A 22,468-nucleotide genomic window follows, 5' to 3' on the forward strand; every position below is an offset into this window, starting at 1 on the left:
TTAAATGTCACAGCCACAGTAAATATCTTTACGTGAATAATCTCAGGTAAGACCATTTCCTTTCTAAGTCTTCTGACCTTTTCAGAAGTAAATGTGGTGACTCTTCTACTTCTATTATGAGGCTACACTTTCAATGGTTAAATGAATAAAATATGTTGAGTTTGTTGACCTATATGCTGTGAGTATGTGTGCATGAGTGTGTGTGTGTGTGTGTGTGTGTGTGTGTGTGTGTGTGTGTGTGTGTGTAGTGGAGAACAGGGAGGGGCAGATCTTAATCATCTGGTAAAACTAAATGTGGTGCTGAGGATTTAGGGAAACGTAGTTTTGAGATTTGAGGCCCTTAAAGAGAGTACTAAAAAAAAAACAACCACCAGTACTTGTTAGAGATGGGAAGTTGTGGGAGGCAAATTGGTACTTTTTAGTTAAGTGGATAAAGTAGAAAAGATTTCTCTTCCCTTTCCCATAGTTAAACAAGGACAAGTAGGTGGGTCATTGAACTTACCTTCATTTTCTCATTTTTGAGAGGGTTTAGCTGTCTATGAATCTGCACTAATTTTTCAATTAAACATGTAGGACAACGTATTAAAAAATAATTTTACTTCATAGCAACCTTTATTTCCCCAGCAGTTACTCTTACAATAAAATTGTGGGTTTGTGTCCAAGCTCCCCTCTAATCGTAATGACATTGTAATGCTTCAAAATGTCTTCTCTGAAAAATCCCCCCTACTCCCCAAATTATCCAACTCTTTATCTAAAAGAAGTGTTTCTGAAATAGCCAGGGACCCTCCAAGTACAGCAGAGACACAAACCCTTACCATTGAGAAGACAGCCCGTAAGCAGAATTCACTTAAGCTATTGCCTTAAATGATGATCAACGGAGAAAAGAGCAAGTACATTTTGAGAAATGAGGGGTCCCGTGTACAGCTCAGATTGAGAAAAACAATGATTATGAACTAGGTGAGGCAGTTGCTTTGCTTATAAAGGAAAGCTTGTTTCTCTTCTCTACCTTTGGCTTCTTCTTGGGTTGAGCAGCCTTTTCTGCTTCTCCTCTTGCATTGATTGCCTCATTGCCTTCAGCCCTCTGGAGCTTGGACTGAGGAGAGGAAGAGTCACAATAATAGAAACAAACTTTATGCAAACGTATTAAAAGTTGCTAAAATGGCCAAAAACGACATGCCGGGCTTGGGGGTGGGGCACTGAGCTGTTGCACTGGGCCTGGTATCAGAAAATAGAAACTACGGGCAACTGCAGCTGTGAAAAGACTGCTAAAGAAACAGGATGGCTGTGGTTTGCTGTGAGCATCAATTTTCCTGTTGAGCATTTTTACAGGAAGTTGAAGAACAAAGCCAACTTCATCTTAATTAGTTCTGATGGTTTGCAGATCTTATACACATCCAACTAAGTTTGTCTCTTGGAGGAGTTTCTAAAGAATAGAACCCAAAATAATCATGAGTAGGAATCCCCAAACTACCAGTGTTAGCAGCAATTTGAGTTTTTGCTAAATGATTTTATTTTAACGGTATAACTTGGAGTAGATTCATTACCTTTATAATGAATGCCTTTGCAATCTTTTTTTTATGGCTGCAATAACTCGATATGAATTTAAGGGCCTTTCCTTATTAAAACACTGTCGAGTTGTATGTATTATAAATTTCCTTCTGTTAATATTTATTGGTCAAACAGTTGTGCATGTGTGTATTTATATAGATACAAAGAGGTATGTGTGTGTTTGTGTATAAAAGCTGGAAAAATATACATCAAAAAGTTAACAAGAATTATCTCTGGGTATTATCAACCCCAACCCTTTTTCACCTAATATTTAATTATTATCAAATGCTTCCTTCAATGGTTAAATACAACTGTCGTGTTTTATTTTCATCTTTGTATTTTTATATTGTTTATAATTTTCTAAATGAATATATGCTACTTTTGGAAGCAGAAAACAAATTCTCAAAAATCTAACCTGAAGACGCCAAGAGCACAGAAGAAATATATACATGAAAAAGAGTTAAGAGCATTATATATAAAGTAAAATATCAAGGAATATAAATAAAAATAAGATAGAGAATAGAAAGTAATGAGGGCAAGAGAACATTGGACGTTAGGATCTTTTCAGTTGTATTATTTCTATTATGTCCTTTCCCTGTACCGCCCCCCCCACACACACACACACAGTGATGAATTCAACCTTTTCTGAACAAAAAGTTTACTTCTCTCCCATTCATTTTAGGTAGAATAGTATTTAAGGGTGACTTTTGGCAAGATTTGCATAGCAAAATGCTTTATATTTTTGAATGGTCCAAAATTGTGATAAAACATAACTGGATAAACCTGCTTCTTATCTTCTCTGCTAGAACTTGGCCGATTCACACCCACGTCTTCAGGATTAGAGGCCGGCCTTCTGAGGATTATTTCATTGGACAGTGCTGGAAATCTCTCCCCTCTTCCTGTCATTCTATAGTGTGGGCCTCACATGACATAATCTAGAATGAATTTGACATTGGTTGGAAGAAACTAAGAAACAGTTTATTTAAATAACTTGCCAGTTCTCTTGACCATTTTACCTTCAGAGATAATTCTGCTTTCTTAGATGAGCATATTGAAGAAGAAAGCATAAGTTTCCTGGGGCAACTCTGGACTGAACTCTGGGCTCTGACTGAGTGTCTAGTTGTCCATGCTGTTGGGGGACTACGTCACAGTCGGGTGGGGAGCGATTCACTCTCTCACAAGGTGTTCCCCATAACCAGTATTACACATTGAGCAGATGGCTCGGGGCCACCAGCTACCCTGGTTGATCTAGGGTCAGTGTGTGATGCTGTCCACTGTCCAGCATCATTAAACCATGATGCTGACCTACTAGAAGTGTAGTAAAACCAACAAAATCATCCATGTCTCTCACAGAACTAGGAAATTCCAGAATTTCTAAATATTGATGTATATTGTGTGTATATATGTACGTGTGTGTAGGTGAAAAAGAAGAGCCAATTAGTGGATTTTTTTAAATTTATTAATTTATTTATTTATGGCTGTGTTGGGTCTTTGTTTCTGTGTGAGGGCTTTCTCTAGTTGTGGCAAGTGGGGGCCACTCTTCATCGCGGTGCGCGGGCCTCTCACTATCACGGCCTCTCTTGTTGCGGAGCACAGGCTCCAGACGCGCAGGCTCAGTAGTTATGGCTCACGGGCCCAGTTGCTCCGTGGCATGTGGGATCTTCCCAGACCAGGGCTCGAACCCGTGTCCCCTGCATTGGCAGGCAGATTCTCAACCGCTGCGCCACCAGGGAAGCCCCAATTAGTGGATTTTTGAAGTCATTTATGTAAAATATTCTACTCTGTTCTCTCAACCCAAAGAATCAATTCCTTTATGAAAGGTTTATTGGTAGATCCCTCCCCTCATCTCAATAGTTTCCACCAAAAATTTGTCGACTTTTTTAGGGATTCAGTTATTAAATAAAACTTTGGTAATCACTCACGTTCCCTAGGGTTCAGGATTTTTTTAATATATGTTTTATCTATTTATTTATTTAGGCTGTGTCGGGTCTTAGTTGAGGCATGCGGGCTGTTCATTGTGGCACGTCGATTTTCTCTTCTCTAGTTGTGGCGTGTGGGCTCCAGGGCATGTGGGTTCTGTAGTTTGTGGCCTGCGGGTTCCAGTTGAGGCACGGGAGCTCAGTAGTTGTGGCATGCGGGCTTAGTTGGCCCGCAGCATGTGGGATCTTAGTTCCCCTACCAGCGATCGAACCCACATCCCCTGCATTGGAAGGCAGGTTCTTTACCACTGGACCACCAGGGAAGTCCCCCCTCCGGTTGACTTTTAATTTCTTTAACGTATGACAGACAATCCAGAGATAGTTTGGGTGAGAAATCAATTGATGGTTTTATTCAAAAGCTATTATCTTATAATTTTCACTGTGGATAGCAGACATGATAGATAACATGTATTGTTGAAACTGTGTTTATCATTTGCTAGGGCTGCCATATCAAAGTACCACAGACTGGGTGGCTCGAACAGCAGAATTTTGTTATCTCACATTTCTGGAGGTCGGAAGTCAAAGATCAAGGTGTCGGTGAGAGCGCCCACCCGCAGATCCTCTCCCCGTTGTTTATCGGAGGGGGCGGGGCAGGGGCAGGCCCAGCCTCTGTGCTCCAGAGGTTTATTTATAAGTCAGTTAATGCACAGAGAGAGCCATAATAGCAACGACAGAAAACTGTAAAATACTTAGATTAAAGAGGCCTTACAGGGTGGCAGTCCCCTGAGAGTTTCCCTGTTCCATCATCTGGCCCCTAAGGCGTACAGAAGTTCAGTATTATCTTTGCAACCAGAGACTGGTTTATGAGAAGCAAACCCGTAAGAGGTTCCCGGTAGCTGATCGGAATCCACTTCTTCCTCAGTATTAGGATTAACAGGATGGCAGGTTAGCTGGTGAGCGTAGAACCTGACACAATGGAGTGTTGAGGGGCCTTTCATCCACTGAGCACGTGGACAGCCTGTCCCATGGAGCCCATCTCTCGGGCCCTCTGGGTGGACCCGGCCACCCCTTACTTGGTTAGCTCCCTCCTCAGCTGTTCAGACCATTGCTTTGGCCATAGCAGCTCTGACAGTTAGTTGGGCCTGAATCCCGTTTCAGATCCCCGTCCTTCCTCCTGGTCCTAGGACACAACCCTGAGGCTTCTGGAGGTGCCCCTGCAGCTGGAGCACCCCCTTCATAGGCCTCCAAACACAGGCCCCCCCAGCCCTCCTTATTACACTGCCCGTGTAGCCCCACGGGGGACCGATTGGTGTCACCCAGAAAAGACCAATGTAAGGAACAGATTTTAAAAGAACCCCTGTCTGAGACAGGCTCTTATTGAAAACCGGATTCTGACCGAGTTTACAGGTGAGCTGCAGTACTAGTTAGCCCTTTACCTGCCTAAAAATGCTTATCTAAGAAGAGCAGGGATCAAAAGGACTTGATGTGAATGAGTTTCGCGGGTCTTTTAGCGAGTTATTAATTTCTCTGAGTCCCAGCGTCCTCCTCTGTAAAATGAGTGGAATTATGCTAGTTTGCAGTGTGGTCATAAGTATTCAAGACGACAGAAATAAAGTGCCCTTTATCATCCACTTGACTGTTAATAGATGAGAGCAGCTCTTGCTGCTCCAGAGTTTTTTAAATTTCATTTTCTAGATGGCACTCAGAATAGAACTGTCAGAAGCTCTCTTGATTCCTGTCTTCCAGTAGCTTTGACAAGTTTGACCATGTCCTCTTAGCTTTTCCATTCCGTTACTGTCACAGAAAGCAAGCCATCCATCCAGCAAAACTTCTATGGAAAGTAACAGCTGACCCTTGAACGATGCGGGGGTTAGGGGCACCGACCCTCTGCACGCAGTCAGCCCTCTGTATCCACGGGTCCTCTGCACCCGGATTCCGCATCGTCGGATTCAACTACCCATGGATGGTATAGTACTATGATGTTTACTATTGAAAACAATCCACATCTAAGTGGACCCGTTGTTCAAGGGTCATCTGTATTTGTTTCAAGGTATAAGTTTTCCACGTTAACTTTCAGTGGTTGAACTAAGTTAATACTTTAAATTGTTTTTTCTTTTGGCCATGCCATGTGACTTGTGGGGTCTTGGTTTCCCGACCAGGGATCGAACCTGGGCCCTCAGCAGTGGAAGTGCAGAGTCCTAACCACTGGACCCCCAGGGAATTCCCTAATACTTTAAATTCTAAGAGGTTGTTTTCTGCAATTAAGAGACTATTGAAAATAAAAGATAATTCTGAGGTTTGAAATTCAGGACACATGTTCCACAGAAACAATGTTATTCAGGTGGTCAGTGTTCCAGGCTGCTCACTTGGTTTAAGGCTCTACCACCAGGCTTCTCAAATGCATATGAATCACCCAGGGATCTTGTGAAAATGCGGAAACAAATGCAGTGCAGGCAGAGGGACTGAGATTTGATGTTTCTAACAGCTCTGGGTGATGCCCCGCTGCCAATCCGGGAGCGCTGCTGATCCAGGAGTGGCAAGATCTGGGTGGGAGAAGCTGGGATACTGAGGGGTGAGTAGGTGGGTGAGGGCTGAGGCCTGGGGCTTCCGCTTAGACCCAGGGATGGGACTCCGAGGACTGGGGGAAAGGGAGACAGGGTTCATTGCTGGCACAGCTCTGGGGGCACGTCCTTGCCATTGTTTCTTCAGCCCCTCATGTTTGCCAGGCTGCCCCCTTCGCCGCTGCTACCCACCAGGGCTTCCCTACGCTGTCTCACCGCCGCGGAGTCTGGCCTTCCCTTTGTCCCCAGAGCAATTAGACTATGCAGAAATCCTTTCTAAGGAAGCCTTTTGGTAGTAAACAGCCCAGAGTCAGAGGTTTGATTCCTCCTCTCTTTTTTCCCCCCTTTTTTTCCACTTGGATCCTGTAAGGAAATGCCAAGTAGCATAGAGGTAGGAATCCAGCCTCCTTGCCCATCTTATCTTCCCGTATTCCCATCTCCTTTCCCCGGAGGACTGTAAGAACTTTGAGGGCAAGTATAGAAATATAGATTCATCTTTGCATTCCTGGGTGCTACCCAGACCTAGACAAATGTCAGGAATCTCAGAGAAGAAAAGCAGCGGAGTGGAGAAGAAACGTCAGGAATGTTGGAGAAGAAAAGCGCGGGCACGGAGTTGGCAGGAGAACGGGAGAGGGCTGCGCCATGGAGATGAGTGAAGAGGAGCCACTTGAACATCGGACTTGGCCAGGATACATTTCTAGCCGTTTCCTAATAACCTCCCAGCTTACTCGGGCGGCAGGCCAGGGTCCTTCCCCCAACCTGCTTTGGTGGTGGTGGGATTGAGCAGCATGAGGCACTGGGTTTTGCTTCCAGTATCTCCAGGCACTTCGGCTGAGAAGCCTTCCCTGCTGACCTCCTTCCAGAATAGTAACATCCTAGCCATGCCGTAAAGCAATTCCACCTCTTATAAAAGGTGGGCTTCGTGAATAGCTGCCACTTTGACGGGAAAGCGGGAAGGAAGATTAGGATGGAGTATTACTAAGAAGTCTAATACGTGATGGTGCTTTGTTTCTTTTTGTTTTTACAGATTTGTCAGCCAGACTGCTGAAAACGTAACTATCCAGGATGCCCGTACCGCCCCCTCCAGCACCCCCGCCACCGCCCACGTTTTCTCTGGTGAGTGATTCTCCCCATCCATGGCCCATGCACGAAGCAAGCTAAACAAAATTGAACCTGGCACACGTGTATTTGTTTTCAGTGTATTCACATTCTGGCTTAAATATGAATGATATGGTAAGCTTTCCAGGTGCTGCAGTAAATAAGCCAGAGCCTGAGATGCAGCAGATAACAATACGAAAATGTTTTGTAGTCTAAGGTCTCATGTGATGCATAGGACACGCGTGGAATGTGGCTTAGTTAGGTTTCCTCTGCCTCCTCCATCAAGGAGACACGTCCTGTTCATTTGAACACGCTGGCCCAAGACGGTTGGCAGGAGCGGTTCTGCCCAGCCTGCACTGTTTTCAGCTTCTAGCCTTTAACATCTGGGCAGGATAGTCCAGAGACCCAGTCTGCCTGTCTGAAAATGCATCCATTAAAGTGTCCTCCAGACTCACTTTCTTTTTCTCTGCCTTTCGCCATCTTTCTTCCCTCTCTGTTTTTGACAAATAACCCCCATCTTCCACTCCCCCCTCCCCCCCCCCCACTTACTTCGCCCTTTAAATCCATCCTCGCAGTTCCGTGTGTACTTTCCTAAGGAATTTCTTCTCTGGGCTCATCCTGGCCCCCTGATGGACCCATCCTCAGAAGTTAGTGCACCCTCTTCCAGGAAGCCGGCAGCCCTCCCCGCAGTGATACGGAAGGTCTCCCAGACGCATCCCCCCAGTATGTGAGGCCTTTGCTGCTAAGGAGCCTCCCAGTGATGGGCCCTTCACTTTTCACTTGAGGAAACTGGAGCTCAGAGAGGAAAAGTCTCTTGCCTAGGCTTCCATGGTACACATTTTTTATAACCCATCTAAGGCTGGAACCTAGTTGGAAGAAGAGACCATTGATTAGCTCATTGCTATTCCAAGTGTGATCCTCCAACTCCTGGTTAGAGTCCCCCAAAAATAAGTACAGAAATTTAGAGTAAGCGCTTAGAAACACTTATAGCAATCTGATAGTGGTGTTATGTCTATTGTTTCTAAGATTGTATTTTGTGTGTCTTTTTTAAACGGATTCATTTTTCTAATAAGTCATTGTTATTTTACAAAATATTGGTCCATGACGGATTGGAAATTTTTTTCTTAAAAATTCGTCCTTCCCTTAGATAAGTTTGAAAAGCTGTGATCTGGCTAGCATAGAAGGACTAGTTTATATTTCCCCAAAAGTATAGGTTTTGCACCACTGCTGAGTCGTATGTGCCTTGATTTTTTTTTTTTTAATTTTAATGCTCGTGTTTAATATGTATTGTAAAAGTTATAACTGGCACACCCAGGGTTTAATAGTGAGTTAATTTAAAAGAAATGTTCACTGAGAAATAGTATAGTAAATAATATAGTGAATTAACTTAATGAAAAATATTAAATAATAACACAGGTAGCATGAGAAGATGACAAAAGTCACAAAAGTTGTACCAGAATGGTTGAAGTTTGGGACACCCTGGTTTATCCTATCCACTCATTTCTATCCATTATTACCTGACTAAAAGCAAGATCCTAGAGAGACAGGATATAGAGACGAGAAGATGGAAAGGTTGGTGGCCATCGTAGGACACCATCCAGTGGAACAGCACAGTCAAGAGATAAGTCAGCACCCAAGGGGGTCAGGTGTCAAAATAAATTTTGAGGCAGAACAGGAGGCCAGGGAGGGCTGCTGATCCAAAACCCTGAAGAGAACCAACGTGGACGTGGCGCTTAACCTCTAGACGCCTCAGGTTTTTTCATCCTTAAAACGAAGACAATAGGTAATTCAAAAAGCTCTTTCTAAGGTGTCCAAGGCATGTTGTTAAGTTATAAAAACAAGTTTCAGAGCAATAGAGGATGATCCCATTAGCAAAAGCGAACTGTATATGCAAAGAGCGTTTCTGGAACTGACTGCCAAGAAGCTCGTAACAGGCTTGCTTCAGAGGAGGGCTGGAGGCCAGTGGGGAAAGGGCATTTTATTTATTAATTTTTTTTCAACTGAGATATAATTGACATATAACATTCTATAAATTTAAGGTGGACAGCACATTGATTTGATACATTTATGTATTATAATTACCACCATAGTTTTAGCTAATGCCTCTATCACATCACATAATTATCATTTCTTTTTTGTGGTGAGAACATCTAAGTTCTGGTTTCTTAACAGCTTTGAAGTATATCATACAGCATTGTTAACTATAATCACTATGCTGTACATTAGATTTCCAGAACTTATTCATGTTTTAGTTGCAAGTTTGTACTCTTTAACACCTCCCCATTTCCGGGGAAGGGCATTCTAGATCCCGCGTTTATCCTTCTGTCAGGGAAGGCTCCGGAGTCAGGCTGCCAGGCTTTGAATCCGAGCTCCTCCTCTTACCAGCTGGGTAACTGGGTTGATGATTTAACTTCCCTGTGCCTCAGTTTCCTTGACTCTAAAATGAAAGTCATGACTCACAGGGTTGATGAATTAGTATACTTAAAATGCTAAAAACGGTGCCTGACCCACAGTGAAAGCTATATAAATGTTAGCTGTTATTATCGTGAGCAAGTACTACTTTGTAATTTAATTAAGACCCTTTCAGTTTCATACACAGAGATTCTGTTTAGCCTGCTTCAGGGTTTTTCTTAGCTCTCCCTCTGCCTCTAATAAATAGCTGGGTCAGGTATCAAGCTAAACTTGCCCAGGTTTACTCCTTGTGGCCCTTGCTGGCATCTGTGAAATCAGAGCCTTTCAGAAGGGCTGGGGCGAGCCTCAAAGGACTCTCACGGCTGCCAGAAGTACCACTGGGTTTGGGGAAGACGACTCTCCCCAGGACCAGGCCAGACCAAGCCAGTTTCCAAGTGTGACAAACACAGGTACACGCCTACTTCCGAGTCCGTCTGCTGGCGTCTTAGTGTTCCCACTCCCTAAAAGAACCCTGAAAAAACAAAATCCCAATTTCACAGTAAGAATCTTTCCCAGGAATTCTGAAATTATAGAAAATACCCAAAGGTTTTATTTATTTTTTTATTTTTTATTTTTTGGCTGCTCATCGCAGCTTGTGGAATCTTAGTTCCCTGACCAGGGATCAACCCCACACCCCTGCAGTGGAAGCACGGAGTCTTGACCACTGGACCGCCAGGGAAGTCCCCCCAAAGGTTTTAAAGCAGCACCATTGTCAGCTGTGCAGTTTCTGTGGGCTAAGCTTTCAAAGGGATTAGGGAACTATGTTCAATATCCTGTAATAAACCATAATGGAAAAGAATTTTAAAATAAAAAAAATTTTTTAAGGGATTAAACATCAGGAACACCTTAGCCCAGAGGAACATGAAGGGAGTTGGGGGGTAATGGAAGTGTTGTATATCTTGATTGTGACGGTGGCTACACGATTGTATATGTTTGTCAGAATTCACAGGACTGTACACTAAAAGGGTGATTTTACTATTTGTAAATTATACCTCCAATCTGCCTTAAATTAAAAAGAAAAAAGTCTCTTGTCAGTGTAACCAGAGGGAATTATTTTCTAAAATTTTGGTGGATTAAAAAAAAATACAGCTGACCCTTTTTGATAAAGACAATTTTCCTCTTGCACCAGGTTAGTTCCAAAAGACAAGAAAGAGATGTTCTTCAGAGAACATTCTAGAGGATGAAGCCTCATAGTATCCTGCAAATTCCTCTCAGACTTAAAATTCCCTGCTCGTTTCTAGCCATCCACCCCTTGCTCTGTTGGTTACGGCCAGATTGTGGTCTGAATTTTCAGAGACTTTTATCAGGGAGTGACTCTTCCTGCATTAAAAATGAATGTAATGTATTGCTGCATCTGCTCCCAAATGTCTGGGTCTTAAAAAGAGTGACATCGGGTCTAAAACTTGTAGAGAATTTACAGCCTATTGCCAAGAATCTTAATAACAAGCTCCCAATGCGCTAGCTGTCCCCACCGAGTGTTGTACTACATGATTTTAATTCAAAAGATGAATACGAGTTTGCGTGTTTCCTTTCAGGCCAATACAGAAAAGCCTACCTTGAGTAAGTCAGAGCAGGCTGGGAGAAATGCTCTTCTCTCTGACATCAACAAAGGGAAGAAACTAAAGAAGACAGTCACCAATGACAGAAGTGCACCGATATTGGACAGTAAGTAAAAAAAGTTATGTTCCATGGAGATAAATGGTTTATGACCTAACAATCAACTCTACTCTTCCCACCAAAAAAAAAAATTTTTTTTTTTTTTTTGGTTAACAACAGCTGCAAAGCTAGCAGAATAAGGGACTGTATCACTCATTGTAGGCCATGGCTCTGGCTTGGGTTCCCTCTAATGCTGCAGGAAGCCAGTATAATAATTCTTTGTCCAAGACACACACAGCAGCAATTCTCTGAATTATTCACAACTCTTTACAGCACTTTCTGGAAATTAACCCTTTGCTCATCTTACCACAGCGCAAAAGGCAGCATGAAATATGGAAAGAGCCCTAGTCTTGGAATCAAAGGATGTAGGTTCGAGCCCTGACCATCTCCAACCCTTTGTCTTCATTTGTAAAATGGAGATAATACCTGTTCTACTACCCTCACAAGTTTGTTGTGAGCATCAAATGAGACAATGCTTCTGAAAGTGTTTTGTTGCCTGGAATGTATAATTCAAGTGTAGTTATGATTATTAGGGGGTTAGAGAGAGAGGAAATGAGATCACAGCTTTGCTTATTGACCCATCATAAATCTGAGATACTTTCTGGAACAAGGCAGGGTATGTGTAAACAAACAAGTACCCACCATACAGGGCTACTTATTAACATTTACAACAGAATGAAACATTACAGATGGCTAGAATCTACCGGAAGTTAATTATCAGGCCTCAAGACTATCATCTCACACTCCTCACACATTTCCACTGCCAGCCAGATGTGCCCAGAATTCATCCTCGACCACAGATGCCACTTGGACTCAACAGGAATTAGACTGTCCTAAACTCACCAGAGGGAGTTTGGAGACAAGTGAATAACGATGTAGGATTTTAGCCAAGTGGAGGAATTTCTAGGAAAAGTGCCTAACGAGTAGAAGAGAAAGATCAGTGTTAGGTGAGAACATTGGTGAGGGAGGAAGGTGGAAAAGAGGAAGATCAAGACAAAGGCCTTTGAGTTTTGCTCTGTTACCAGGCAAGGTGGTGCAGATGGAATGCACCACACCTCAGTGGAACTAGAGGGTCTTTGACTTTTGATGAAGTCTTACCTCTGGGTCAGAATGCCCACAAAATGGTGTGGTTATTGTATAGTCAATTGCTTAGTTTTCCTGATCTGTGTCACAAGGTTCTCCCTGGGGTTGCCCAGCCCAGTCGCTTCTTTCTGGGGAGCTCTGGTCCAATACCCATTGAATCGTGGTGCCTGGGATGGGGCCAGAGGAACTCCACAAACTGCCAACCTCTAGACCAGAGCCCAGTGGTTCTCTCCACTACGAGAGGGAGCCTAGGCTCTGGAGAATTCCCTAGACGTTGAAGGAGAATGGACAGTCTGGGGCCTAGTCCTGAATCCACTAGTGGAAGTTCATTATATTCTTCAAGATACACTTCTCTCATTAAATGGAAAAGAGTGTTAGTTCTCCCTCCCATCTGCTCAGTGATGTTTAAGAATGCACTTTGCCTTGTGGACACCAGATGCAACCCAATGCATGCCCTTGTTCATGAACTTAACTGGACGCTAACACTGTTGTTAGAAGCTCTTTGCAAGTGGCAAAGTCCATCCATGGTTTTGTATTTGTTTGCAGGTGAAACCTCCCTGGGTTCTATGTCAAAATGTTGACCATGGTTATACAGGATATAACTCTTGAGGTCAGCTTTGTCCTCCAATTTAATTGTTAGCAGAGTGACCTAGAGCTAGTGTAGCTTCTCTATCGGAAAGCTGTACAACTGTTGCAAGTTAAGAACACTAGTGGACGATGTCTGATAGAACAAGTTCATCGATCTCTTTGAATGTTCAATACCAGGTAAAGGTGTCCTATGAAATGCAGTATTGCAGAATGCATCGTTCATCAACCAATAACATTTTAATGTCAAGGGCATTATTAATATTATTGGCAATAATTTAAATGAGTAAAACTTTTAAATTTTATATGGAAGCAATTTTGCATGCACTTCCAGAAATGGTTATTCTAATTTGATATAGCGTACTAGGCGAAGTAATTCTTGTGAGTTCAGTATCAGATTGTTTCTTCTATCAGCAGAGTTCCCATAAGTATCCCAGAAAGTTCCACACCTAGAAAAGATACAGAGCTGACAAAGACTTATGATCAATGACTTATGATCAATCTTATGATCAATGACAAAGACTTATGATCAATCCAGAAAAAAAGAAAACACAAATGAATAAATAGAGCTCAGAAAGCAGATTAAATAAAAGATTCAAAGCAGATTTTCTAAAATTAAGGATGCTACAATGAAGTTATTCTTAAAGAATTTAACTTTTTAAGAAAAGTACAAATTTACCAAAAATCATTCATGAAGCTTCAGTGAGCAAGGAAAAAGTTGAAAACTTTATCAAATTACTTTTTCTCTAAAAAGCTTTAGAGCCAGATGATTTTATCAGAAAATTATTTCAGATTTTAAGAAACAACAAATTCAAATGCTATATAAATCATTCCTAAATGTAGGAAGACATGGAAAGCTATCTGTTAGGTATAATGAGATTGGCATGATCTTAATATCAAAACATGACAAAGGCAGCATATATACAGAAAGAAAGCTGGTGTATCAGTGTCTCAGGGGACACGTGGCAATGCCTGGAGGCATTTTTAGTTATCACAACTTGGTGAGGGAGGGTTCCTACTGACACCTAGTGGGTAGAGGCCAGGGATGCTGTAAACATTCTACAGGGAACAAGATGGTCACCCACAACAAAGAATTATCTGACCCCCAAATGTCCGTAGTTCCAAGGCTAAGAAACCCTACTATAGACCACTTATGATCACAGATGAGAGGATACTAACTAAAACTCCAAAAACTCTAATTCAATAGTATGTTAAAAAAAATAATTCACCAAATCCAGAGTTTGTCTCATTTTTAATGTTAGAAAGTCTATATATCCATCATATCAAATAAGGAAAACCATATAATGATCTCAGTAGATCCTGGATAGGCATTTGATAAAATTCCATGCCATAAGAAAGTCTTAAAAACCCAGAGTGGAAGGATCCTTGCTAACCACGAATACTTAGAAAAAAAAGTTATTTCAAAAGTTATTTCAAAGTATGTAACTTGGGGGTTTCCCTGGTGGTGCAGTGGTTAAGAATCTGCCTGCCAATGCAGGGGACACGAGGTCGAGCCCTGATCCAGGAAGACCCCCACATGCCGCCGAACAACTAAGCCCGTGCGCCACAACTACTGAGCCTGTGCTCTAGAGCCTGTGCTCCGCAACAAGAGAAGCCACCTCAATGAGAAGCCCATGCACCACAACGAAGAGTAGCCCCCACTCGCCACAACTAGAGAAAGCCCGCACACAAGAACAAAGACCCAGTGCAGCCAAAAATAAACAAATAAATAAATTTATTTTAAAAAAAATGTAACTTTGAAACATTAGAGGCATTCTCATTAAAATCAAAACATGATTTCCTTTATTTTTAAAATACTAATAATGTTAATAATTTATGTTTAAGATAAATATATAAATGTATATTTATTCTTTATAATTATTTTAAAATAAATTGTCTTTAAATTAATAAAACATTAATAACTTACACTGTTATGGAAGCTCAGTCATCAAAGTAATTTCTTATATAAAACAGAAATAAGATACACAACTCTTAGAAAAGAAGGCATACACCTTACCTTTATTATTTGCAGAGCATTTGTCTACTAGAAAATCCAAGGTAAAAAATAAATTTTAATTCTGAAAATGCAGGAAAGTGATTTATTAGATATCAAATGAAATTTCCTGATGCCAATAATAACCAAATCCAAAATATAGTAGGAAAAACATTCCTTTCGTAATTTCAACAAACAAAAATGTATTTGAAGTGACTCTAAAAGAACTATGGGTGACCCACATCATGAAAATTACAAAACTTTACTGAATAAATCAGAAGACATGGGAAAATATACCAGGTTTCCATAAAGTCTAAATATCATGAAAGTGTCAGTTCTCCCAGATTAATTTGTAGATCTCGTGTAATACTTACCAAAGACTCAACAAGGTTTTCCAGGGGTAGAACTTTAAACAGTACTTAACCTCATAAAACATATATACATACATAAATTGTTAAGAGACAGTTTTTTAAAGAGGGTATAATCATGGCTCTAATACAGATATAAAATAAACATATATCAAAGATTTTATTTAGCTCATTAATTAATGAGGGAACCAATATAATGTTATCAATTCAAAGGAGAATTCGAAGTACCACACATATGTAGGCAGGTGAGTGTTGAAATGAATTTACAAATAGGTGCAAAACAGGTCAATCAATTGCATGACACTGAACACAACCAATATGCATTTCTATGGACAAATATCATTTGCATTATTATCAGTTTTGTACAATTTAATAGAGTTGCAGACTAGCTCAAAGGCAATGGGAAATAACCCAGAAGGCTAGACTGGATACTTAGTAATCTTTTTCTTTCTTCTTCTTCCTTTTTTTTCTTGTTTTCTTGTTTGCCTATTTTGAAATCTTTCACAGTTTTTTGGCAACAAATGCAAAATAAAACAAAATCTTTGCATCGTCTCAAGTTGCAAAGATTTTAAAAATGTTAAAGTCTACTGTTGGGTTTTATGATATTAAAAAATTGAAATCAACCCGGAAGGCCATCAAATAGGTAGATGGATAAATAAATTACAGTACATTCAGTGTTCTAAAACACAATGCAATCCTTTAAACTCATGTTTTCAAAAAATATTTAGTGACATGGGAAATGCTAACAATAAAGTATTGGCTGAAAACTATGTAGTGAATTTGGTCGTGAGAAAAAATATGTAAAATGAAAAAACAAAAAAAAACACCAAAACCTGGCAGGGAAAAATACACCAAAAAAGTGGGTATTTCAATGAAGCAAAATTATGGGATATTTTATTTTCTTCTCCTTTATTTTTACTGTTTCCTTTCTTCTCACCTTTTATTGCATCTCCTCCCTTAAGACTTTCTTTCTTTGAAGATACTTTTATTTACCAAATCCTATGATACACAATACATATTAACTCATGTGGCAGCCAGCCAAGCAGGGGAAGATCATTATCTATTACTGATTCTTCTACCTCTGGGCTTGCGACTGCCCTGGAGTAGAAAGAACCCTCTGCTTTTCTGACGGAGGATAGGGTGAATCCTTAAAGTCCTACCCTTTAATGAAATTCCAGGTGTCCACCATGGGCTTAGGTTCTGCCAGCTCCCTGTTGTATTGTGATTGTTTACTTGGGCGAGGACTGGTAAAGTTCTCTGGTGGTGTCTTCATACATGTGTAAAGGCTGTGTTTTCTTCCTTCTGCAGAACCTAAAGGAGCTGGTGGTGGTGGCGGAGGCGGCAGTGGGAGTTTTGGAGGGGGTGGACCACCCGGTTTGGGAGGACTGTTCCAGGCTGGGATGCCAAAGCTGAGATCCACAGCCAACAGGGAGAGTGGTAAGGAGAGTTTCCTTCCTTAGTTACTGAAGACCAGGCTGAGTCTGGCGGTTTTGAGACTTGGCATCCCCTCTAAGGCATTGTGCCCTGTGAAACAGTTTAGATTTCTTGAAATGTTAACACTGTTTTATAAGAGGGACTCAAGGGACTTTCCTGGTGGCACGGTGGTTAAGAATCCGCCTGCCAACACAGGGGACACGGGTTCAAGCCCTGGTCCAGGAAGATCCCACATGCCACAGAGCAACTAAGCCCGTTCTCCACAACTACTGAGCCTGTGCTCTAGAGTCTGCGAGCCACAACTACTGAGGCTACGTGCCACAACTACTGAAGCCCGCACACCTAGAGCCTGTGCTCCGCAACAAGAGAAGCCGCTCTGCAATGAGAAGTCCGTGCACCACAACGAAGAGTAGCCCCCGCTCGCTGCAACTAGAGGAAGCCTGCGCACAGCAACAAAGACCCAACGCCGCCAAAAATAAATGAAATAATTTTTTTACAAAAAGAGGGACTCTATTTAGCATCTTTTTTTTTTTTTTCTTTTTAAATCAGGATCAGACAGCTCCATCGAGCTGTTAAATATTTGCCCAGTGTCCTTGGGGTAACTTGTACTTTTTTGTACTTTTCTAAAGGGTAAGCTAGAGTGGGAAGAAAAGGAAGGAGCAAATGGGACTTGCCACCCCTGGAAACTCTGCCTGGTGACCTGGCAGATTCAGCTTTCTTTGTGAGGTAGTCTGACCCACCTGTTGAGTGTAGTAAATACTTGTGGGTCTCTTTTCAAATACACAATGGAGCATGTCATATGAAATATAATTACGTATCTCACAAAACCTAAAAAGGTGTTTTGCCTGACATTTGGCATTTTAGAACTAGTGATTCTAAGTATTCTCTGCAGGAAGCCATGGAAATGAGTCCTACAGGATTGTCTGTGAACACGATGGCACAGAAAAAAGTTAAACCTGGTCATGCCTAAATAAAATACCTTACAGAGTGTGTGAGGCTCTCCCCTGACTATGACAGAAGCTCAAGAAATTTTCCCATGAAACTTTACTTTTTAATGTTTACTGTGTTAGAAGAATTTTATTTCTAATTCCATGGTCTTTTAAAATGTCCACTGGGAAAGTGTGAAAGTGTCACATTCATATGAAGATAAAGTCACTGAATCCTCAGGGTTACCTGGCTATTTTAGTTTTGGATTGTCAACATCTAGAAGGAGACTCAAGAATATGAGAGATTCTATCTTGCCAGGCCTGCATTTAAATTTGTTTATTTAAAACCCACTGAAAGGACTTGAGGCAACTGACAAATGCATACATTCAGTACTTTAACAGTAGGTGAAGAAATTCAGGCAAAAGACAACTGGAAGTAAAACAATGAAATGAAGATGGAATTTAAGTTAGTACACAAAATGCTACAGTATTTGCATAGTACACTATCTGCATAATGGGTCCCATCCCTGTAACATATATGTGGATAGTAACTGCACCTTTAATCCAAATTTGGAAGGTAAAACTTATCACAAGTTGGTGACATAGAACTATACCACACAGTCAAGGAAAATATAGCTCATATCTAGTGCTAAAGTCAAAATAAAAAATTCTTTCTAGAGTTCACATTATTCATAAATCCAGCCAGATGTCTCTCATCGTGCCTTGGATAAAATCTGAACGCCTTCTGGCCGACAAGGCTCTCTATGACCCGGCCCCTGCCAGCCACTCAGGCTGCATTTCGTAGGGTTCTCCTCCATGCTCACTGTGCCCCACACACATAAAAGCCTTGGTTTTTTAACTTGAAGCTCATTTCCACCTCAGGGTCTTTGCACCTGCTGGCCCTGACTGAAGCACTTCTCTTCCTCCTCTCCATGGCGGGCCTTAGCTCAAATGTCACATCCTCAGAAGGGCCACCCCCATCTAACCTGGCCTCTCTGGGCATTCTTCATCTCATCAGCCTATTTTAGTTTCTTTTTAGTCCTTATAACTGTCTGAAAATATTTATGTTTACTGGTTTTTTGTTTATCTCCCCCAGAAGAACATAAACTACAAGAGAGCCAGATCTTTCCTGTTTTGTTTACTCCTCTGCCTCTAGCATCTAGAATAATGGCTGACGTATAGTATAGCAGGTTAATATTTGGTATATTAATTAGCTCATAGTTGAACTGGGTAAAGTTTTTTCAGACTAAGCATTTTACAAGAATTAGTTTAGGTTCTAAGAGACTCTGGGGTGGTGGTTTGGGTTTTTCCATAACTTTGGTTCCTCTTTAGCTCTTCCCTTTGTTGAACCAAAGCAGTTGAATATTAATTATGTATTAATAGTAGGGTTGTTCTGTCCTGTCAGTATTAAAGTGGAAGTTGACCTAGTAGGGAAAAACGTTGTATAGTTGCCTACTTGTTGGTAGATTAAGACCATCCACTGGTGTCAACTCTTTTAAACTTTGACAGTTTCTTTTTCCTTTGACAGTTTCTTATTTCAATCATAACTCTTCCACTCTCTTAGAAATTTACCTTTAAAGGTTCTAGGTAAGCCCTCCCATACAGAAACTTACATTGGGATAACTAATTTCTTCATCTAAGAAAGCTACATTATTTTTCAAACCTGAGAGGTACAGGGTGGGGGGACAGGGATAGTGATGGGGAGAAAAGAAAATCATTAGCAGAAATCCCATGTACCAATGCCATCCTGTTCTCGACCTCTTGTAATGAACAGGGATGTCTCCAGAACTCTTACGAACCTCATCCTGGTTCTTGTCCATCCATAAAGCCAAGAGAGCTCTCCAGAATCCCTTTGAAAGCTGATGGGTTGTGGAATCTGGGAGTAGAAGAGAAACAGAGAGCTGTGATCTGTCCCTCTGCTTCCAGGAAGGACACACAAAACCTAGTTTATTTAAGTAATAGTTACCTGTCGTTTGCAGCATCTAGGAAAGGGCTTCCAGTAGCTGGCAATTTACTCTAGTTCTCTGATTGCCTTTAAGGTTCCTAACTTTCTGATTTTTTTTTTTTTTTCTGTTCTTCAGATTCTGGAGGGAGCCGACCCCCGATTTTGCCACCAGGAGGAAGACCCACATCTGCCAAACCTTTCTCGCCCCCAAGTGGCCCAGGGAGGTTCCCTGTGCCTTCTCCAGGCCACAGAAGCGGACCTCCAGAACCTCAGAGGAACCGAATGCCTCCCCCGAGGCCCGACGTGGGCGCGAAGCCTGATAACATTCCGCCTCCAGTGCCTAATACTCCAAGACCCGTTCAGTCAAGTCTGCACAACCGGGGGTCCACCCTAGTGCCCGGGGCCCCCAGGCAGCCCAGCCCCGGGCCGACTCCTCCCCCTCTCCCCGGAAACCGAGGGGCTGCTTTCGGGGGAGGCTCCACCCGCCAGACCCCGTCAGGCTCCTCCTCGCCCTTCTCCAACCGGCCTCCCCTCCCCCCTACCCCGAGCAGGGCCTTGGATGACAAACCCCCTCCTCCGCCCCCTCCAGTGGGCAGCAGGCCCTCCGTCCACAGGGAGGCCGTCCCCCCGCCTCCCCCTCAGAACAGCAAGCCCCCGGTGCCCTCCACCCCGCGGCCTTCCCCCTCCGCGCAGGCCCCGCCCCCGCCCCCCAGCCGGCCAGGCCCTCCCCCAGTGCCCCCAGGGTCCAGTGGCGGGGGCGGCGGCGACGAAATCCCGAGGCTCCCACAGCGGAACCTGTCCCTCTCGTCGTCCTCGTCGTCGTCATCATCTGCGCCTCCCTTACCTTCACCTGGGCGGTCGGGACCTCTTCCTCCCCCGCCCAGCGAGAGACCCCCTCCTCCAGTGAGGGACCCACCGGGCAGATCAGGTATGGCCAGAGCGCGGTGAGTTGTGCCCCTGTGCCCCAGCCAGCCCAGAAGTCACTACCAACTGCACATGAAGAGAGCCCAACAAAAGCTTAAGTGAACTCTCGGGCTGCTTTGACCTTGGAAGTGACACATAACCCATATGATTTCCTCTTGGCCTCACGTAACCTCTGAAGAGAGTGGGACCCATACTTCTGTCCACGTTTCAGAAGTGAGGAGACTAAGTAACCAATGAAGTGAAATGATCCCAAGCGAGTTAATAAAGAACAGGCCACTCACTCACCTTCCATCTCACCACTCTACCTGACATCTCCTGAAAGGGAATTTCTGCTGTCTTAACTGGGAACTAAATACCCATCTCCTGCAGGAGGGCCCATTATTCCAACAAGAAGGGCAGTTATTTAAGAGTGAATGAACTTTCCCTGTACTTCTCTTCATCGGTCAAGTTTTGACACATACTAGAGTCCATTTTGCTGTCTGTTCACATCTCTGACACGTAGATCCCTTGGAGAATCAGATAAAGGTATAATAAGGCCTTCTCTCCATAAAAATGCTCATAAGCATAAACTCAAAATTGCCTGCTGTTTCATGGATTGAAGGACCTGCTGAAGCCCATCTGTGTCCCCACCCAGGGCTGGAAACCTGGATCTAAGGGGAGAACCTGCACAGTGTGAAATGAAGTGTGAGGAGTCTGTACTCTCTCTCCTACTTTTAATAGGTGCTTGTTTGTTTTCTGTTTGTTATTGAGGGATTCAGAAGAACTATCTAGTTTTGGAATTTAACCTTACCATACCTACAGGATGTCTGGAAATGGGGCATTTTTTGCTCTGTGAGAAGCTAACTGACCTTTGACCCCCTGACCTCAGGAACCTAATAAACACTTTTTTAAAATAGTCCTCAAACTTGACCACATACTGGGATCACCTGGGAGCTTTAAAAACCACCATGCCTGGGTTCCTACCCCAGGATTTCTGGTTTCATTGGTCTGGGTTACAAACTGGGCATCAGGATATTTGGAAGCTCCCCGGTGACTGTAATGTGTAGCAAAGTGAAAACCACTCCTTCAAACCACTTTGCCAGGGAGAGTCAGCTACAAATATAAAAAGTTGGTAGTCTATTCAGTCTAGACATTGTGGCATCTCATTAAGTATGCTTCAATGAACAAATAAGAACAAGTAGTCAGATGAATGAAATGCATCATTTTCTTCTTATCCAACAGGTATGGATTTTCCCACAAAATGGCTGAGGAGCTGTTTGCTTGGTTCTACCAAATGATTTAATCAACAGATTAAATATTCCCCCAAATAGGATAGGCAGTGATATATATTTGTTGTTTCTTTCAATTACATTAAGTCATACCTGTTTATTGTACAAAATACATAAAAGTATAATGAAAATAAAAATCATCTATAATTCTGCCACCACCATCATCCAGATATAACATTGTTTATATACCCTTTCAGTCTTTTTTAAATGCATATATATACATGTTTGCAAAATTAGTATCATACTACATATATTGTTTGCTAATTTTCTTTTTATTTAATTTAGCTCATTATTTTCTGACATGATTAACTCTTCTTTTACAACCTGACTTTCAATGGCTGCATAATATTAAATCCCACAAAAGTACCTTGGCTTATTTATTAGTCACGTGGTCATACAGGCCATTTCTAGAGTTTTGCTATTGCAGATAATGCAGGGATACATTCTTGTAGCTAAATATTTGTGCACATCTCTGTGTATTTCTTTTGGATGAATTCCTAGGAATGGAATTCCTAGGACAATGGATGTACACAGTAAACTGTGGATTTCATAGGTATTGCCAAATTAGCCTCTAGAAAATTCCCACCAATTTACATTTCCATAAGGAACCTATGAGAAGTCATCAAGGGCCATCTATATTTTGAGAGGTGGCTTGGCTTCATTGTTAGGGGAGTGTTTTAGAATTTGACAGAATGGAGTCAAATCCTAT

The 22,468-nt window shown here is 42.2% G+C and overlaps 2 protein-coding genes across 23 annotated transcripts in view; one reads left to right on the plus strand and one right to left on the minus strand.

Annotated features, from left to right (window-relative positions):
• Positions 1-22,468, plus strand: part of WIPF1 (WAS/WASL interacting protein family member 1) — a 111,962-nt gene that overhangs the window by 82,946 nt on the left and 6,548 nt on the right. For 3 of the 4 annotated variants that reach the window (XM_027127852.1, XM_027127862.1, XM_027127849.1), the window contains exons 2-5: positions 7,056-7,144; positions 11,113-11,242; positions 16,571-16,699; positions 19,704-20,495. In XM_027127852.1, the coding sequence (XP_026983653.1) occupies positions 7,094-7,144; positions 11,113-11,242; positions 16,571-16,699; positions 19,704-20,495 (1,102 nt within the window). In that variant the 5' untranslated portion in view covers positions 7,056-7,093. Of the gene's footprint in view, positions 1-3,967; positions 4,065-7,055; positions 7,145-11,112; positions 11,243-16,570; positions 16,700-19,703; positions 20,496-22,468 lie in introns of all 4 variants that reach the window. The other variant, XM_027127856.1, reaches the window with a different exon arrangement.
• Positions 1-22,468, minus strand: part of LOC113631423 (uncharacterized) — a 114,066-nt gene that overhangs the window by 7,931 nt on the left and 83,667 nt on the right. For 4 of the 19 annotated variants that reach the window (XR_003437324.1, XR_003437312.1, XR_003437321.1 and 1 more), the window contains exons 1-2: positions 19,422-19,709; positions 1,007-2,483 (exon numbers count right to left, since the gene is read on the minus strand). Coding sequence is in view for 1 of the 19 variants with exons in the window: in XM_027127870.1 (XP_026983671.1) it covers positions 1,007-1,093; positions 19,418-19,498 (168 nt within the window). In the remaining 18 variants the exon portion in view is untranslated. Of the gene's footprint in view, positions 1-1,006; positions 2,484-7,675; positions 11,106-19,417; positions 19,710-22,468 lie in introns of those variants that run through there. The other 15 variants (XR_003437341.1, XR_003437331.1, XR_003437340.1 and 12 more) reach the window with 13 other exon arrangements.

This window comes from Aethalodelphis obliquidens, unplaced genomic scaffold, assembly GCF_003676395.1.
Source record: "Aethalodelphis obliquidens isolate GAN/ISIS:26980383/991018 unplaced genomic scaffold, ASM367639v1 scaffold2, whole genome shotgun sequence".
Lineage (NCBI taxonomy): Eukaryota > Metazoa > Chordata > Mammalia > Artiodactyla > Delphinidae > Aethalodelphis > Aethalodelphis obliquidens.